This window comes from Zingiber officinale, chromosome 11B, assembly GCF_018446385.1.
Source record: "Zingiber officinale cultivar Zhangliang chromosome 11B, Zo_v1.1, whole genome shotgun sequence".
Classification (NCBI taxonomy): Eukaryota; Viridiplantae; Streptophyta; class Magnoliopsida; order Zingiberales; family Zingiberaceae; genus Zingiber; species Zingiber officinale.
Window position 1 is genome coordinate 6,206,687 of NC_056007.1, and position 15,292 is coordinate 6,221,978.

The window sequence follows — 15,292 nt, forward strand, 5'->3', positions numbered from 1 at the left end:
GCCAAGTATCCAATCAATCCTTTGACCTACTTGGACTCCCCAACACCGGATGTCCGATCATCCTCGATCCATCGATTTCCTTCCTTGCCAAGTATCCATCAATCCTTTCGCCTACTTGGACTTCCCAACACCCGATGTCCGATCACCCTTGATCCATCTGGATTTCCTTCCTTGCCAAGTATCCAGTCAATCCTTTGACCTACTTGGACTTCCCAACACCAGATGTCCGATCATCCTTGATCCATCTGGATTTCCTTCCTTGCCTGGCTTCACTCACCAGGACTTTCACCTAGCTTCACTCACTAGGGTTTTCATTCTGCCTAGCTTCACTCACTAGGACTTTCACCTGGCTTCACTCACCAGGATTTCCTTCTGCCTAGCTTCACTCACTAGGACTTTCACCTGGCTTCACTCACCAGGATTTCCTTCTGCCTAGCTTCACTCACTAGGACTTTCACCTGGCTTCACTCACCAGGATTTCCTTCTGCCTAGCTTCACTCACTAGGACTTCCTTCTGCCTAACATGCCAGTTAGGACTTCCCAGTCAAGTATCCGGTCAACCTTGACCTACTTGACTCTTCTTCGATCAATATCTTATTGTCAAACATCTAAACCCTAACCAAGGCTCAGCTTGGTTAACCAGGTCACCCTTGACCTGTGGGATATTGCACCAACAATCTCCCCCTTTTTGATGTTTGACAATACCACAATAACACTTACAATCCCACATGTAAGTTAGGCTAATCCTATAGCCTCCTTCTTCATGCCACTAGGTAATGAACCCATAAATTAAGCTTTCCATTCTCCCCCTAAGAGGGCAAACTCCCTCTAGGTAATGAAAACCTAACTTACTTCCTTTCATTCTCCCCCTATTGGCACACATCAACCCCCTACAAAACACATCAACCCGTCTTTGGACACACATCAACCTATGCTCCAATTTTGGGCACACTTCAACAACTCCATTTGTTGAAGACTCTCCCCCTGAAGAGTTGCTCATCGTGATCACAATTTTACTCATTGTGATCAACTCAATATTGAAGGTCTCATACCCTTCATTATCCTTAACTTCTCCCTCAATGTTGACAAATACCCAACCTTGAGCATTTTCAACCACTTGAGTTGCCACTTGAAATGATGAGGATATCCACTCCCTATTTATCCCCATTTCAAGTTTAAATGCTCAACCTTGAGCAAGTTCACAACAGAAGGTTAACCACCTTCCAAGGTTCATGAAAAATAATTTTCATGTCTTTAAAGAGTCCCTCCCCCTAAAGACATGGTGGTAACTTCTGTCATTGCACCAACAATGACTTGGAATCCCTAAACCTTTAGGAAACCCAGATTTAGAAGTTTTGAGGTTCAACTGTTCAAAATTTGAAACAAACCTCAACCTAAATTTCAATGAAGTCTTCCTTTACCATTCCATCCTTGTTTTCAACACGAAAACACCCTTTTTATGTATACAAATGTATTTTAAGGGTTTGGAATGGTTACCTAGACTAAAATAGGTTCAAAGTGCTGAAATCAGGCTTTCCCAGCCAAAATCAGCAACTTGGATCGATTGGAGTTGGGTTCCAATCGATTGAACCTTTCCGAATCGATCCACTGATCGATTCAGACTACCTGGATCGATCGGCTGATCGATCCAGCGAGCTACTGCTCGCGAGATTTGCCCTCTGAATCGATCCATGGATCGATTCAGGCACTCCAATCGATCCATGGATCGATCGGAGCTCTGATAGTTGCTGAAATTCCATTTCAGTCAACTTCAGAAACCCCTAGAAAATTCTACAAAAATCCAAAAATTATGAAATTTCGTGTAGACAATGTTTAGAGCATATACTATCATGGAAAAATAGTTTTCTATGAAAATACATCATATTTTCAAAGATTGACACAAACTTGAAAACTTGCAAAAACTTTAGTGTTTTCTTCAAGTTTGTGTCTAACTATTCAATGGTGATTACTATCAAAAGATAGCCTTCACCAAGGTTTTCCAAAAACATTTTGAAAACATTTTTAAAACCAATATCCCACCATGTTCCTTGGGCTTGATGCACATGACTTGTACATTAGCTTTCCCAATGATGGGAAAACACATAACTATGTGTTTTGATGAACTTAAAAACTCAAATGAATGCACTAAATCAACATTTTGAGTTTTGTTCATCTTCCTAACATCTCACTTGTATCTAATGTGCACTAAAACACATACAAGTCATCTTATAGTCCTTGTGAGATGTAAGATTTTGGTTTTGCCCTATTTTAGGGATCATGCATATCTATTTAGGCATTTCAAAGATATTAGACATCCACCTAGGATGTCACTTGTTAATAAGTGTTGTTAAATGCCATTTATCCTTACTTACAAGAAATTAAACTAATGCATGATAATGTTATGGCATACATCAAAAGGAAATAATTTTCAAAAGAAAATATCCTATAACTACATGATGTATGAATGTCATGACATGGTATTTTTGTATTTTTCATAATAAGTCATGAATGCAAAATACAAATAAGATAAAATATGATGTCATGGCATATTATGAGCAAACAATCATGGCAAGGTTTAGCATAAATAAAATATACCTAGATTACCTATCTAAGTATCCTTAAAACCTTAGCTAAACTTACAACTTAAACCTAGATTGCCCTTAAGTGCGTCAAGAAAACGCCAAAACCTAAATTGGCATTTCTAATTCCCTTGATTAATTTATGCCAATTGAAATTAAGCATATTCCTCAAATGTTGGCATATTTCATTTTTCCACAAGAGTAGCACTTTAAGGTTAAGGCCCGGATTGCCTTAAATTTCCTAAGAACATACCAAAATCCCAACTTGGTAGCTCTTATGAATTTCCCAATGTGTGCCTTTTAAGATTAAAATCAAATTTTCACCACTAGGCACATTTTACTCTTTCAAGGAGTAAATAATAGTTCCATTTCATTTTCAAAGGTTAACAAAAACCTTGAAAATGCTCCTTGAGTGTCAATTTCCTCAAAGTTGGGTTAACTACCCTTCTAATTGGAGTTGACCCCATTTATGGGTAGAGAAGATGCTCCTAGGAACCCAACACCTATTGGTGCTCCTTGGATGCTCTAGGTACTCACTAGGGATAACTTCCCTAGATACCTTTCTAGTGACCTTGTTGGGCTTCTTAGAAGCCTTGGTCACATTTTCTAGGTCAACCCTAGGGACAGCCTCCCTTGTGACCTTGTTAGTGACTTTCTTAGACTTCTTAGAAGTCTTAGTCACTTTGGTTGCAAAAATACTCTTAGGGATGACTTCCCTAATGTTCTTGACTTGACCACTAAACCTAGGGTTTGTTCCATAACTATATGGAACCCTATGATAACTAGGCACATCCTTCTTAGCCTTTGGTTTGTATCCCAAACCTCTATGGCTATTTGATGGCTTTGACTTTCCTAGCCCTAGGTTTTGCTCATTTTTCCCTTTTAGGATATTTTCCATCCTTTTTAGGGTCTTTTCCATTTTATCAAGTCTTGATCTCAAGACTTGATTTTCTATCATTAAATCCTTAGAATTTGGTTTTTCATTAAGTTCATGAGCATTTTTGTTTCTAGACTTGTAGCTACAATCCTTAGAGTTCTTGCCTAGACTTTTACCTACATTCCTAGCCTTAGGTGTAGTAGTTTTGGCATGTAGGGCCACATGCTTTTCCTTAAAGCCCTCATGCTTCCCATTCTTATGGTAAATTGCATTAAAATGATAAAAATTAGAATTATCATGCTTTTTACCATAATGTAAAGGAGTAGGCTCAATAAATGTTACCTTCTTCTTTACCTTGGAGGCTCCCCCTTGACTAGTGCCTCCTTGAGCCTTGACCCTCTTCTTCCCCTTGGGGCATTGACTACGATAATGCCCCTTTTGATTGCAAGAGAAGCATATAATATGCTCCTTGCTCTTCTTTGTGTTGGGATGGTCTCCTTGGGCTTCACCTTGCCCTTTTGTGCCACTTGGCCCTTCTTCTTGGCTAATTTAGGCACTTGCTCTTGTAGTGCCCATGTTCCCTACATTCAAAGCATATAATATGATTTTTATTATTAATTGAAATATTTATACCTTTGCTCGTAGGAGTGGCATCTTTTTCTTTGGATCCGGAGGTAGAAGCTTCCTCTTGATCGGACCTTGATTCTCCTCCATTTGATTTTTCTTGACTTGTGGAGGTAGAAGCTTCTTCCTCCTCTTCTTCTCTTGACCCGGATGTAGAAGCTTCTTCTTCTTCTTGATCCGGTGTCACCAAGGATTGCTCCCCCTCAATCCTAGAGGTGGAGGCTTCATCATCTTGAATATGAAACAAGGAGTATGCTCCCTCCTTGTTCCCTTCGTTGCATTCCCTTGAGGATGAAGCTTCTTGGATTTCCTCTTCTTCGGAGGTTGAGCATCTCTCAACCTCGGAATCCTCCTCTTGGTCTTGCTCCAAAGAGTCTCCCTCTCTGGATTCTTCTTGATCTCGTACAGTGGAGGGGATCTCTTCATGAAGCTTGGCCAATTTGCTCCAAAGCTCCTTGGCATCTTCAAATTCTCTAATTTTGCAAAGGATGGTGCTTGGCAATAGATTGACCAAAAGCTTGGTCACTTTGTCATTGGCCTCGCACCTTTGGACTTGCTCCGGGCTCCATTTGCTTTTCTTTAGAACTTTGCCCTTGGAATTTGTTGGAGCTTCGAAGCCTTCCGTAAGAGCAAACCATTGCTCTATCTCCATCATAAGAAAGTTTTCGATTCTTGATTTCCAAGAATCGAAGCTTGTAGAGGAGTATGGTGGAGCCACCCTTGTGTCAAATCCAAGTCCATCTTGGAATTGCATCTTGAAGTTGAGCTTGATAAAATCTTGAACTTGATGAATTTGCTTCAACTTCTTCACCCTCTAGCTTTTCTTGATATGCTTGACCCTTCCGGCGATGATTCCGGTGAAGAGCGGCCTTGCTCTGATACCACTTGTTAGGACCAAAAGTAGCTAGAGGGGGGGGTGAATAGCTCGTCGCGTTCGCTCGGTGCGCTTCGTTGCTTGTTTCTTCTTGGATGTGCAGCGGAAAATACAGAAACAAATACAACCACGCTAACACTAGGATTTTACTTGGTATCCACCTCCAAAGGAGGTGACTAATCCAAGGATCCACACCACGCACACACCCTCCACTATGAAACACTCCTTTTCGGTAACTACCGAGGGCGGAGAAGCCCTACAACACTCTCAATACAAGAAGAAGAAAGGGAAATACAAGTTAAGCAAAAGCTTACAAGATGTGCAGTAAAAACCCTAACCCTAACTTCTTCCTCTTGCAATAGATCCGCCTCTTGACTTGGAAAGCCTCCAAGAACCTTCAAGAACTGGCGATCACGTGCTTGTAGAGAGCTGTGGAGGAGCTGGGATGAATCTGAGAAGAGCTCGTAAAGAGATGTCGAAGACCACGCTCGCCTGCGGCTTTAAACCCGACGCAACGGTCGGATCCCGATCGATTCGAATGTTCCGAATCGATCGGGGAGGCTTTGGATCGATCCACGGATCGATCCAGCGCTTATCGCGCGAAGCAGCATCGTCCCGATCGATCGGCTGATCGATCGGGACCTCTGGATCGATCCACGGATCGATCCAGAAGCTTTCTGTTCGCTGGGAAGAATCTGGATCGATCCACTGATCGATCCACAGCCTGGATCGATCCACGGATCGATCCAGCACTTGGTTTTTGCCCAAAACCAAGTCCCAAACCTCCCTAACCAACATCCGGTCAACCTTGACCTGTTGGTACATCATGCCTCGCATCTGGTCACTCCCTTGACCTGCTAGGACTCCCCACCAAGTGTCCGGTCAATCCCTTTGACCCACTTGGACTTTTACTCGTCGTGCCAAGTATCCGGTCACTCCATTGACCTACTTGGACTTCCACCAGATGTCTGGTCAACCTTGACCCATCTGGACTTCCTTCCTTGCCAAGTATCCAGTCAATCCTTTGACCTACTTGGACTTCCCAACACCAGATGTCCGATCATCCTTGATCCATCTGGATTTCCTTCCTTGCCAAGTATCCAGTCAATCCCTTTGACCTACTTGGACTTCCCAACACCAGATGTCCGATCATCCTTGATCCATCTGGATTTCCTTCCTTGCCTGGCTTCACTCACCAGGACTTTCACCTGGCTTCACTCACCAGGATTTCCTTCTGCCTAGCTTCACTCACTAGGACTTTCACCTGGCTTCACTCACCAGGATTTCCTTCTGCCTAGCTTCACTCACTAGGACTTTCACCTGGCTTCACTCACCAGGATTTCCTTCTGCCTAGCTTCACTCACTAGGACTTTCACCTGGCTTCACTCACCAGGATTTCCTTCTGCCTAGCTTCACTCACTAGGACTTTCTTCTGCCTAACATGCCAGTTAGGACTTCCCAGTCAAGTATCCGGTCAACCTTGACCTACTTGACTCTTCTTCGATCAATATCTTATTGTCAAACATCTAAACCCTAACCAAGGCTCAGCTTGGTTAACCAGGTCACCCTTGACCTGTGGGATATTGCACCAACAATAATTACTGACTGAGACCATAAATAAGATCTTTGGAGTCCTCCTTTCTGAACATCTAAAAATTTTTATTTTTGAAATGACTAAGGTCTATGAGGCAGTTTTGTCCCAAAGTGACTAATGGATCTAGAGACCTTGGAATGACATAGAACAAGAACCTATGTACTCGGCTAGTTCTCTTGAATGTATTCATATCGTCAAATACTATTGTGATATATTGTATTAAGCTTAATGATAGTTTTAACTTGATTCAGATATGAGAAATGATGTTCGAAACTCATTTTAAATGATACGGTGATATAATCATTGACCAACACCATAAATAAGATTTTTGGACTCCCCCTTTCTGAACATATAAGAATTTTGATTTTTTGAATGACTAAGGTTCATTGTCGGTTTCAACCAAAAGTGGTTGATAGACATAGAGACCTCAAAATAATATAGAAAAAGGATCTATGTACTCATCCATGCCCTCAAACACCATTGCAATACACCGTATTGAGTGTAATGATTTTTTTTTCAACTCGACTTGGATAGATATAACATCAATTTGGGGGCAGATCCTCTGTTCCACAAAAAAGTGGACCAGGGGATGGACCACTAGCAATTGTGGTCGGGTCGTGGCTACGATCCGATCGCAATTAGTTGTGATCCTTCCCTAAGTTCACCATCCCCCAAGTTATAGTTTGAGTCAAGACAGGTGGTTGGAGGCCATCGACAATGGGCAAGTGGCCAGGCAGCCTGGCGCCTAGGGGTGTAATCGAGCTGAGCCGAACTCTTGAATGTTTGAGCTTGGCTCGTTTATTATCGAGCCGAGCTCTAGCTTTATTTAACGAATATATTCATGGCTCACGAGCTTATTCGAGCTTTTATCGAGCCTAAACGAGCTTAATAAATATAAATCATAAATTTAAATATTCATTAAAAATTAAATTATATATTTATAGAAAATTATAATAATATTATTAAAATTTATAATTTTATTCTAATAATTCAATTTAATATATTTGTCTATATTTTTCATAAGTTGAGTGTAAAATCTATAAATTCAATATTAAAATTATTATTATTATTATTATTTAAAAGTTACTTAATGAGCTTAACGAACGTGTTTACGAGCTAACGAGTTGAATATTGTGAAGCTTAAGCTTGGTTTGTTTATCTTAACGAGCTTCATCAAACGAGCTTTTATCGAATCGAGCTTCGTATAGCTCGCGGGCGGCTTGGTTCATTTACACCCCTACTGCTGTCAAATGCTGCTTGTGCATTGGATATCTTACTGGCTAACCTTCATTTTGCAGGAAACTATAACCGTGTTTAGAGAGGGATCACAATCAATTACAGTCATATCACAGTCACAATCCGACCATAATTATAAGTGCTTCATTCTTGTTCCAAAAAAAAGTGGATTAGGAGATCTAGCCCCATCAATTCATAGTAAGTTCATTAAAATAATTAAGTTGCTATAATTAAATATAATCTAGTAAATTCCCCTAGTTAAGATGATGTAGTGCACTTCAACCCCACACATCCATGAATACACATTCAGTATTAAAATAACAAGAGATATCTCAAGTTGATAAATTTCTTTTCATTGCATAACAACAGAAAGATATAAATATTCAACTACACATTTCAAATTCAAGTTGCAATAGAATATATAACCTAATTTTATTCTATTAAAAAGGTTACTCATCTTATATACAACATTTTCATATTTTTAGTTTTTTGTCATATCATTAAAATGTGCTTTCCGACGTCATTTCTTAGATTTGAATTGAGTTAAAAAAAATTATTATGATCAATATGATATCATAATAATATTTAAAAATATTCATATATTCAGGAGAACTAGTTAAATCAGTGATTATTATTACCATATTATTTAAAATGAGTTTTCCACATTATCTTTTATGCCTAAATGAAATTAAAAAAATCATTACGTGCAATACATGTTTGAAGGCAAGAGGGCATATATATATATATAGAGAGAGAGAAAAAAAAAAAAAAATTATCCTACGACACGCTCCGTACGATTTGATGCAGCGTGCATCAAAATTAGTACTGGATCGATCCACTGATCGATCCAGCACGGTTGAATCGATCAGTGGATCGATCCAGCAGGCGCGAGAAGACGAAGCAGGCGGGGCTGAATCGATCCACTGATCGATTCAACTCCGCTGGATCGATCAGTGGATCCATCCAGCAAGCGCGAGAAGATCCACTAATCGATTCAGCCCCGCTTGTCTTCTCGCGCCCGTCGTGTTAGTCGCGCCCTCTCACCGTCGGCGGCCTCCGGACGCCTGCCCTTGAACTTTACTATAACTGGAGAGGAAGGTGAACCCAAGGGGTTCTGGTAGCTGTTGGGGTTGGATTGCGGCCGAAATTGTTCACGATCGCGAGACGAGTGTGAGAAGATGATGGCTAAATCGATCTAGCCCCTGCTGGATCGATCCATCGCACGTAAGAAGACCAGCAAGCGGGGTTGAATCGATCCACTGATCGATTCAACCCCGCTTCGTCTTCTCGCGTCTGCTGGATTGATCCAACGGGACTGAATCGATCAGTGGATCGATCCATCATACCGATCCGTACGGATGTGTGTCGCAGGACAATATTTTCGTGTGTATATATATATATATATAATAGTCAAATACATATATCTTTATTTCATATAGATTTTTCAATCCATCAACCACATTTTAATGAAATTGACTGATTTGCTGCACTAACATAATCAATTAGACAAATTGTTCATTGTCACATAATATTATCGAATCGAATACAATAATACCTGAATCGATATATATATATATTCATCAACCACATTTTAATGAAATTGACTGATTTGCTGCACTAACATAATCAATTAGACAAATTGTTCATTGTCACATAATATTATCGAATCGATTACTATAATACCTGAATCGATTTGAAAATGTGAAGGGGTAAAATGAATAATATTTTAAAATTTTAATTACGTGCTTCTGCAAGTTGGCTCTTGCCCTTCGAGATTTGTGCAATACCTTTTACTATATATGCCGATATATTTAACAAAGATTTGGTCTACCTCAATGAAGCAACCGCTGGGGTCCACGCGAGTGCGGGGTCACGAGTCACGACGACGGACGGAGCCGGGCTGGCACCTGAAGAACCCACTCTGGTGTGCCCCGGTGACCGGTCCGAGGGGGGTAAACGGATTCCGTTACCGACAAACGTCCGCTAGCGGCCAAAACCTTCACCCAAGGCAGCTCTTTCTATGCGGGCGTTCCCATCGGTGTCTGCATAGGGAGAGTCGTTAGAGTATGCGGATGCAAGGCGTTGAGGTGGAGTGCTGGTTAGGGCACACGGCCGCAGGGCGGTTGCGATGCGAGCGACGCGCGATCGCCACTCCACGCTTCGGCTCGACGTTGTAAAAGGACGGAGAGGGAGAGAGAGAGGGCATCCCGATCGAAACCACTCACCTTCCTCCGCCTCCATCTTCCTCGCTCGACTTACCGCCGCCGAGCTCGCTGTCTACGCGAATCAGAGCGCTACCGGAGGAGAGAAGCTCGCCGGAGAGAAACTTGGAGGGACCCCGTCGTGGCTCGTCGATCTTGTTTGAATGAATGAGGTATTGTCGGTCCAATCGTGCTATTTCGTTACCCTGCCTTTTCTTTTTCTTATGCTTTTTGTTGAATCGAGTCTGCTCTTTGGATTTATTTCGATATTGAAACTGAATCTCGTGCACTTCGATTCCTGGTAATCCTCGCTGCATGGTTCATCCTTTGTGTTTCTTACTTTTCTTAGAACAACGTAATGATGGATTTAAAAGGGCGTAAGGTTTCAGAAAGCAAAGAAGTTGTGTAGCATGTTTTGGTTGAATCCCGTAGGCCATTTGAAACTATTTGTTTCTTGTATCTTTCTGCTGATGGTTGAAATGTTCTTTGTGGTGAGTGTGAACGGAAAAGATAGTATAATGGAATAATCTTCTTTTTTTCAAAACCCTATTTGATGCTTTTCTTTAGATGAGTGTGAGGTCTGAAAAGAGATGTGGAAGAATTAGTTATTATTGATAGGATTGCCTTCGATTGTTTTTTCCTTTTGTGCAAGTGCGAGCGGATGAATGGTGACGAAAGGCATAAATGGAAGAATGGTATGGGGAATGTTGTTTTGATGTTGAGACAGGAGGTTCAATGTAGTTGGAAGTTGTCAATGTTACTCATGTTACATTGGGTAAGAGATAAGCAACATACAGGGGAAACAACATAAATTAAGATGATAATCATATACATAACTGAAAAAAAAGAAAAAAGTGTGTGAATCAGAATTGTGAGTTAAAAATTAATAAAGATTGGGTCACAGGGAAAAGTGATGGAGAGTGTAGCTAACTCCAGTTTGTTCTAGTTGAGTGCCTTCAGGGTTGTAAGTTATATTTATATTAGAACATTTATGCAAACTAAACTTTTATCTCCACTGATTCTCCTGCTCATAGATTTAACTTTTTGCATAAGGTTTTCTTAGCCAAGGAAAAAGAGTGAAACTCCTGGTCTATTTTCAGTCAAGCAATCAAAAAGGGGAACCTTGCACTTTGGTGAACTTCAGTTGGTTAATTGATGATTACATGGAAGATCTCCTTTGTATTGTTTGCAAATCTTCACATTCATGGATGCTAATTAACCAGTAAATGTTTGAATTGCCTGATTCGGTCAGTACCACTGATCCAAAAAAAGGTTTTCCTTAGCGACATTGAATGCAGCACAGCATTATGGTTCCTTTTAAATTTGGTTTCCATAATTATTGTGACCATTTGTTTAGAGAACATTAGTTATATTGAAATGATGTATTTAATATTATTATTACCAGTGATATAGTTTTGCATGAAGCTCAACAGAGGGATAAAATACATGTAACTGACCTCAAATAGTTGGAGCAAACATAGCCTGATAATGTTGACAATGATTATGATTAAAGTAAGTTTTGTCTGTTATATTTTGATTGCTGACCATTCAATCTGTCTGGACATACTTGAGGGAATGAGAATGTTTAAATGAGGGCTTTAACAAATAGCTTAAGTTTTGGGAATGACTGTTCGCCTACTTGATCTTAACATAGTATCATCTATATATCCACTACTTCCACCTATGTCATGGAATACAAACAAATAATTTAATGTCAAATGGGTCACAACTCTTTTCTTTGCCAGATGAAATCAAAGATAAATGGAACTGGATCCATTCAAACATCTCATAAGACGAATTATGATCAAGGCAATGGACCAAATTGGGTTCTTGTTATAGGAGGTGCCTTGCTGAGCACACTTTCGATTAAACTTGGATGCCAGCTGAAACGAATCCTTGATAACAAACAGCAAGAGAAAGGCAACAAGGGTATGATGTGCCACTCTGTACTCTAGCATAATTTTATTTTGTAGTCCAACCCTCCTGACTGTTCAAGTTCTCTCAGAAACCTGGAAATCTAAAGCTAGGAGATCAAGAGCCCATCAATTGCAATCGGATATCTATCTTTTCGCTCAAGACGAGGGAAATCGTTCCCAATTTCTTTCAGGTATGCTTACCATGAGCTAGACATAGAACGAATATGAAGGGTAAATGAAATGCTTGCATATACATGTAATAATATCATGGAAAGTATTTTCCAATGCTTAGCATCTACTTTCTTCTGGGTATTAATGTCAGTGATAGCATTTGTTTAGTCTTAATAAAAGCTTGTTGACCATAGTGAAAAAAAAAAAAAAAAACCTTGTTATTGTCCTAGAGCAAATATTACTATGACCTTTTGGCACAATACATTTTTTAAAAGATCTGTTCTTCATCTAGGTCTTTTTCCTTCCATCCTGCTGTGAGTTATAACTTAAATGATCTAATAAAATGCTTGCTCATTTTTGTCGTTTGTTACAAATATGCCACTAACAAGGTCACAAGACTGAAATGATAGAATCAGATTGAATCCCTTATAAATAAGATACGGAAAATGGATGAATGTTATGTATTGAGGTTTCTTGATCGAAATAGTGTTAATTAAAAGTTTTGACAGTTATTGTGATCTAATCAATATTAGTACATTATTCAATACAGAGATTTCAAGTGGCGGCATGCAATCCAGAAGCTCATTAACAGAAGGAGCTGATCTCTCTCTTCCCCTGGTAAAAGTCTCAGGTGCAGATACTAAAACAGGTGAACCACCTGAGCTTCTTGAGCTGCCCTGGAAGCCATGCCACCACTCAAACTGCTCCGACTCATACTTCTCGGAGTCTGGATCTGACATCTATACCAAGAAAGAAGTAATACAGAAGCTAAGGCGGCAGCTCAAGAGACGAGATGAGACAATAATGGAGATGCAATCCCAAATCACAGAGATGCAGAATTCTCTGCACATTCAAATGGCTGAAGCAGCGAATCTCCAGGCCCAAATCAATGCTGCCAATAATGACTTGTTCAACAGCCAACAAGAGGTCCAGCGTCTAAGAAAGGTGATTGCTGATCATCATATCGGAGAGACAAAGCACTGGTCTCCGCTGCATGCGAATGGGCTGGTAAGCGCCTACCCCGATAGCTGCGATGACTTGGAGTCACACTTTCTTGGAGTGGACAAGGGAAAAGTAGATGGGGTGATGGTTGAGATGCTAAAGAAAGAGACGAGTGAGCTGAAGGAAGTCATCGAAGGGAAAGATTTCTTGCTTAAGAGCTATAAGGAACAGAAGGTGGAGCTGTGCTCGACGATCAAGGAATTGCAACAGAAATTAGATTCGCTAGTCCCGGATATCCTCTAGTGCTTTTGCTCTTCATCTTGTTCACCTAGGTAGGATAACAATCCTTATTGTTCTTCCAAAGCTGATTTTTTTCTCTTTCGATCTCGCTGGGAATTTAAAAGTTTGTATAGATTTTGGTTTGTTTTTACTGCATTGTTTGCTGGAGAAATCATGAAAAAAAGTAGATACTCGTGCTTTGATTCCTAGTGTGAGAAAACATCTACTAGTTCGACTTCTACTCACACTAGCTGAGCTTTACTAATGATATAAATAAACAGACGTTAGGTGAAAGTTCTAACAATGTAGTGAAGGGGATTTGCAACGTCTCATATTGTCTTGCAGATTTCATATTTGCACATTGTATAGAAGCCTCTAAAATCAGTAAATCTCCTTCTATTAAATTAGTACAAGTACTTTTATTTAATTAGTGGAATTTAAAATACAGGATTTGTATGCTTACAATTTAATAAAATATTCTTGGACAAACATAAGAGGATGTCTCTTTTTATTGGAATCGGGTCGTTCTTTTTTCATTTATTCTTAATAGGATGCTCCATTCTGCCATTGTTCATTCTGTTTTTTAAAATTATCTTTATTTTTTACGTAGGTGTAAACAGTTTTAAAAGTATAGCTGTTACTTACCAATTATTCGTAGTTGTTATAATATCAATGTGATTAGTAGAATTGTTATTAATACTCGATCAACTACTGCTATAATATAATGTTGATTAGTATTTATCATAGATGAATTGTTTATATTGTAACAATTATAATTCACAATTACTACAACACAATTTAGTAATATTAATTAAAATTGAAGTGGTCATACAACTATAAATTCCTAATTACAACAATAATATTAAAAATAAAGATATTTTCAAAAAATAAAATATACAATAATTCCCTTTTGATATTAAAGGGAAAAGAAACGTTCCTTAAAACCATTCCAATGAAAAAAAATACGTTTTTGATTTTTACCCAACATAACTCCTGCATCACTAATCAATCAATTACTTACTAGACCCATAATATTCGATAATTTACCAAAAGGTGTGCGTTGTTTATTGTATTTATCAAAAGGCGTAGGGTACTTTTGTTTATATCAAATAGCGCAGATAAAAAAATTCATTTCCCATATTACCCCTCTGGCAACCTGCCAATCTCCTCTTTTCAATCATCATTTTCCAAGCATCCAAGCCACAAATTTAATTGAAAATTAATTTGTGGTTCGGATGCACGTCCTCTCACCGTCTCTCTCCCTCCATCCCTCTAGTCTGGTCTTATAAACACGAAAGAAATATGAACCTCCTTCACTTGTCATTCCTTCTCGTGCTGGTTGGCGGGATTGCAAAAGACCAGTTAAGGTTTAGGGAGATTGGCGTAAGAGTTTCAAGAGGAGTCCAAAGGACAACAGCAGTTAAAAAACGTCAACATTCAAGGGCAACTTCTAGCAAGAGTGAAATTAGTAGAAGAATACAGTTAAATATTTAGCGATGTATGTATCAATTTATTACTGTAAATAGTGTAGTGATGTAAAAAAAATTACAGTTTGATTATAAAGGGTGATGAAAAAAATTGTGTTTATGGTTTCATTGGATGTGTGGAGAATAAATATTCAACAGCACATGCAATATGATGTAACCCAATACTTAATCGATTTACAAGGTGTTCCAGTATGATGCTAGATTTCAGCTAGACCTTGCTCATGCATGTTAGGTTAATATGGTGTTATCCGGACATTAGGCCTGATATGCGATCATATCAAGCCCACTTTCTGCCTTGATCAAAAGTTATGTTTGATACCATATCTACCTTCTCTCCTCGCTCAACCCTTCATAGTGATTGGGAGTTTGCATAAATCTAATTACCCTTGTTCCATCAATGTGTGTTGACCAAAAGCCACTTATTGACCTAAACTTGTTTGATTACACTCATTTAACGTATTGTTATTTTCTGTGATTGTAAGGAGTTAAATTGTGCTAACCATTTTTTATTT

General features: G+C 39.3%; 1 protein-coding gene across 1 annotated transcript; it reads left to right on the forward strand.

Annotated features, from left to right (window-relative positions):
* The first annotated feature begins 9,809 nt into the window (after positions 1-9,809).
* On the forward strand, positions 9,810-13,449 carry LOC122034664. Its single transcript, XM_042593984.1, has 4 exons — positions 9,810-10,158; positions 11,731-11,914; positions 11,991-12,092; positions 12,623-13,449. The coding sequence occupies exons 1-4, from the start codon at positions 10,150-10,152 to the stop codon at positions 13,315-13,317; spliced, it is 990 nt and encodes a 329-aa protein (XP_042449918.1). The 5' UTR covers positions 9,810-10,149; the 3' UTR covers positions 13,318-13,449.
* Positions 13,450-15,292: the final 1,843 nt, after the last annotated feature.

What these genes read in the sequence shown, in the direction of transcription:
- LOC122034664 (XM_042593984.1), top strand. An exon ending in GCAAGAGAAAGGCAACAAGG is followed by an intron (nt 11,915 to 11,990) that starts GTATGATGTGCC and finishes AAGTTCTCTCAG; the next exon opens with AAACCTGGAAATCTAAAGCT. An exon ending in TCGTTCCCAATTTCTTTCAG is followed by an intron (nt 12,093 to 12,622) that starts GTATGCTTACCA and finishes TATTCAATACAG; the next exon opens with AGATTTCAAGTGGCGGCATG.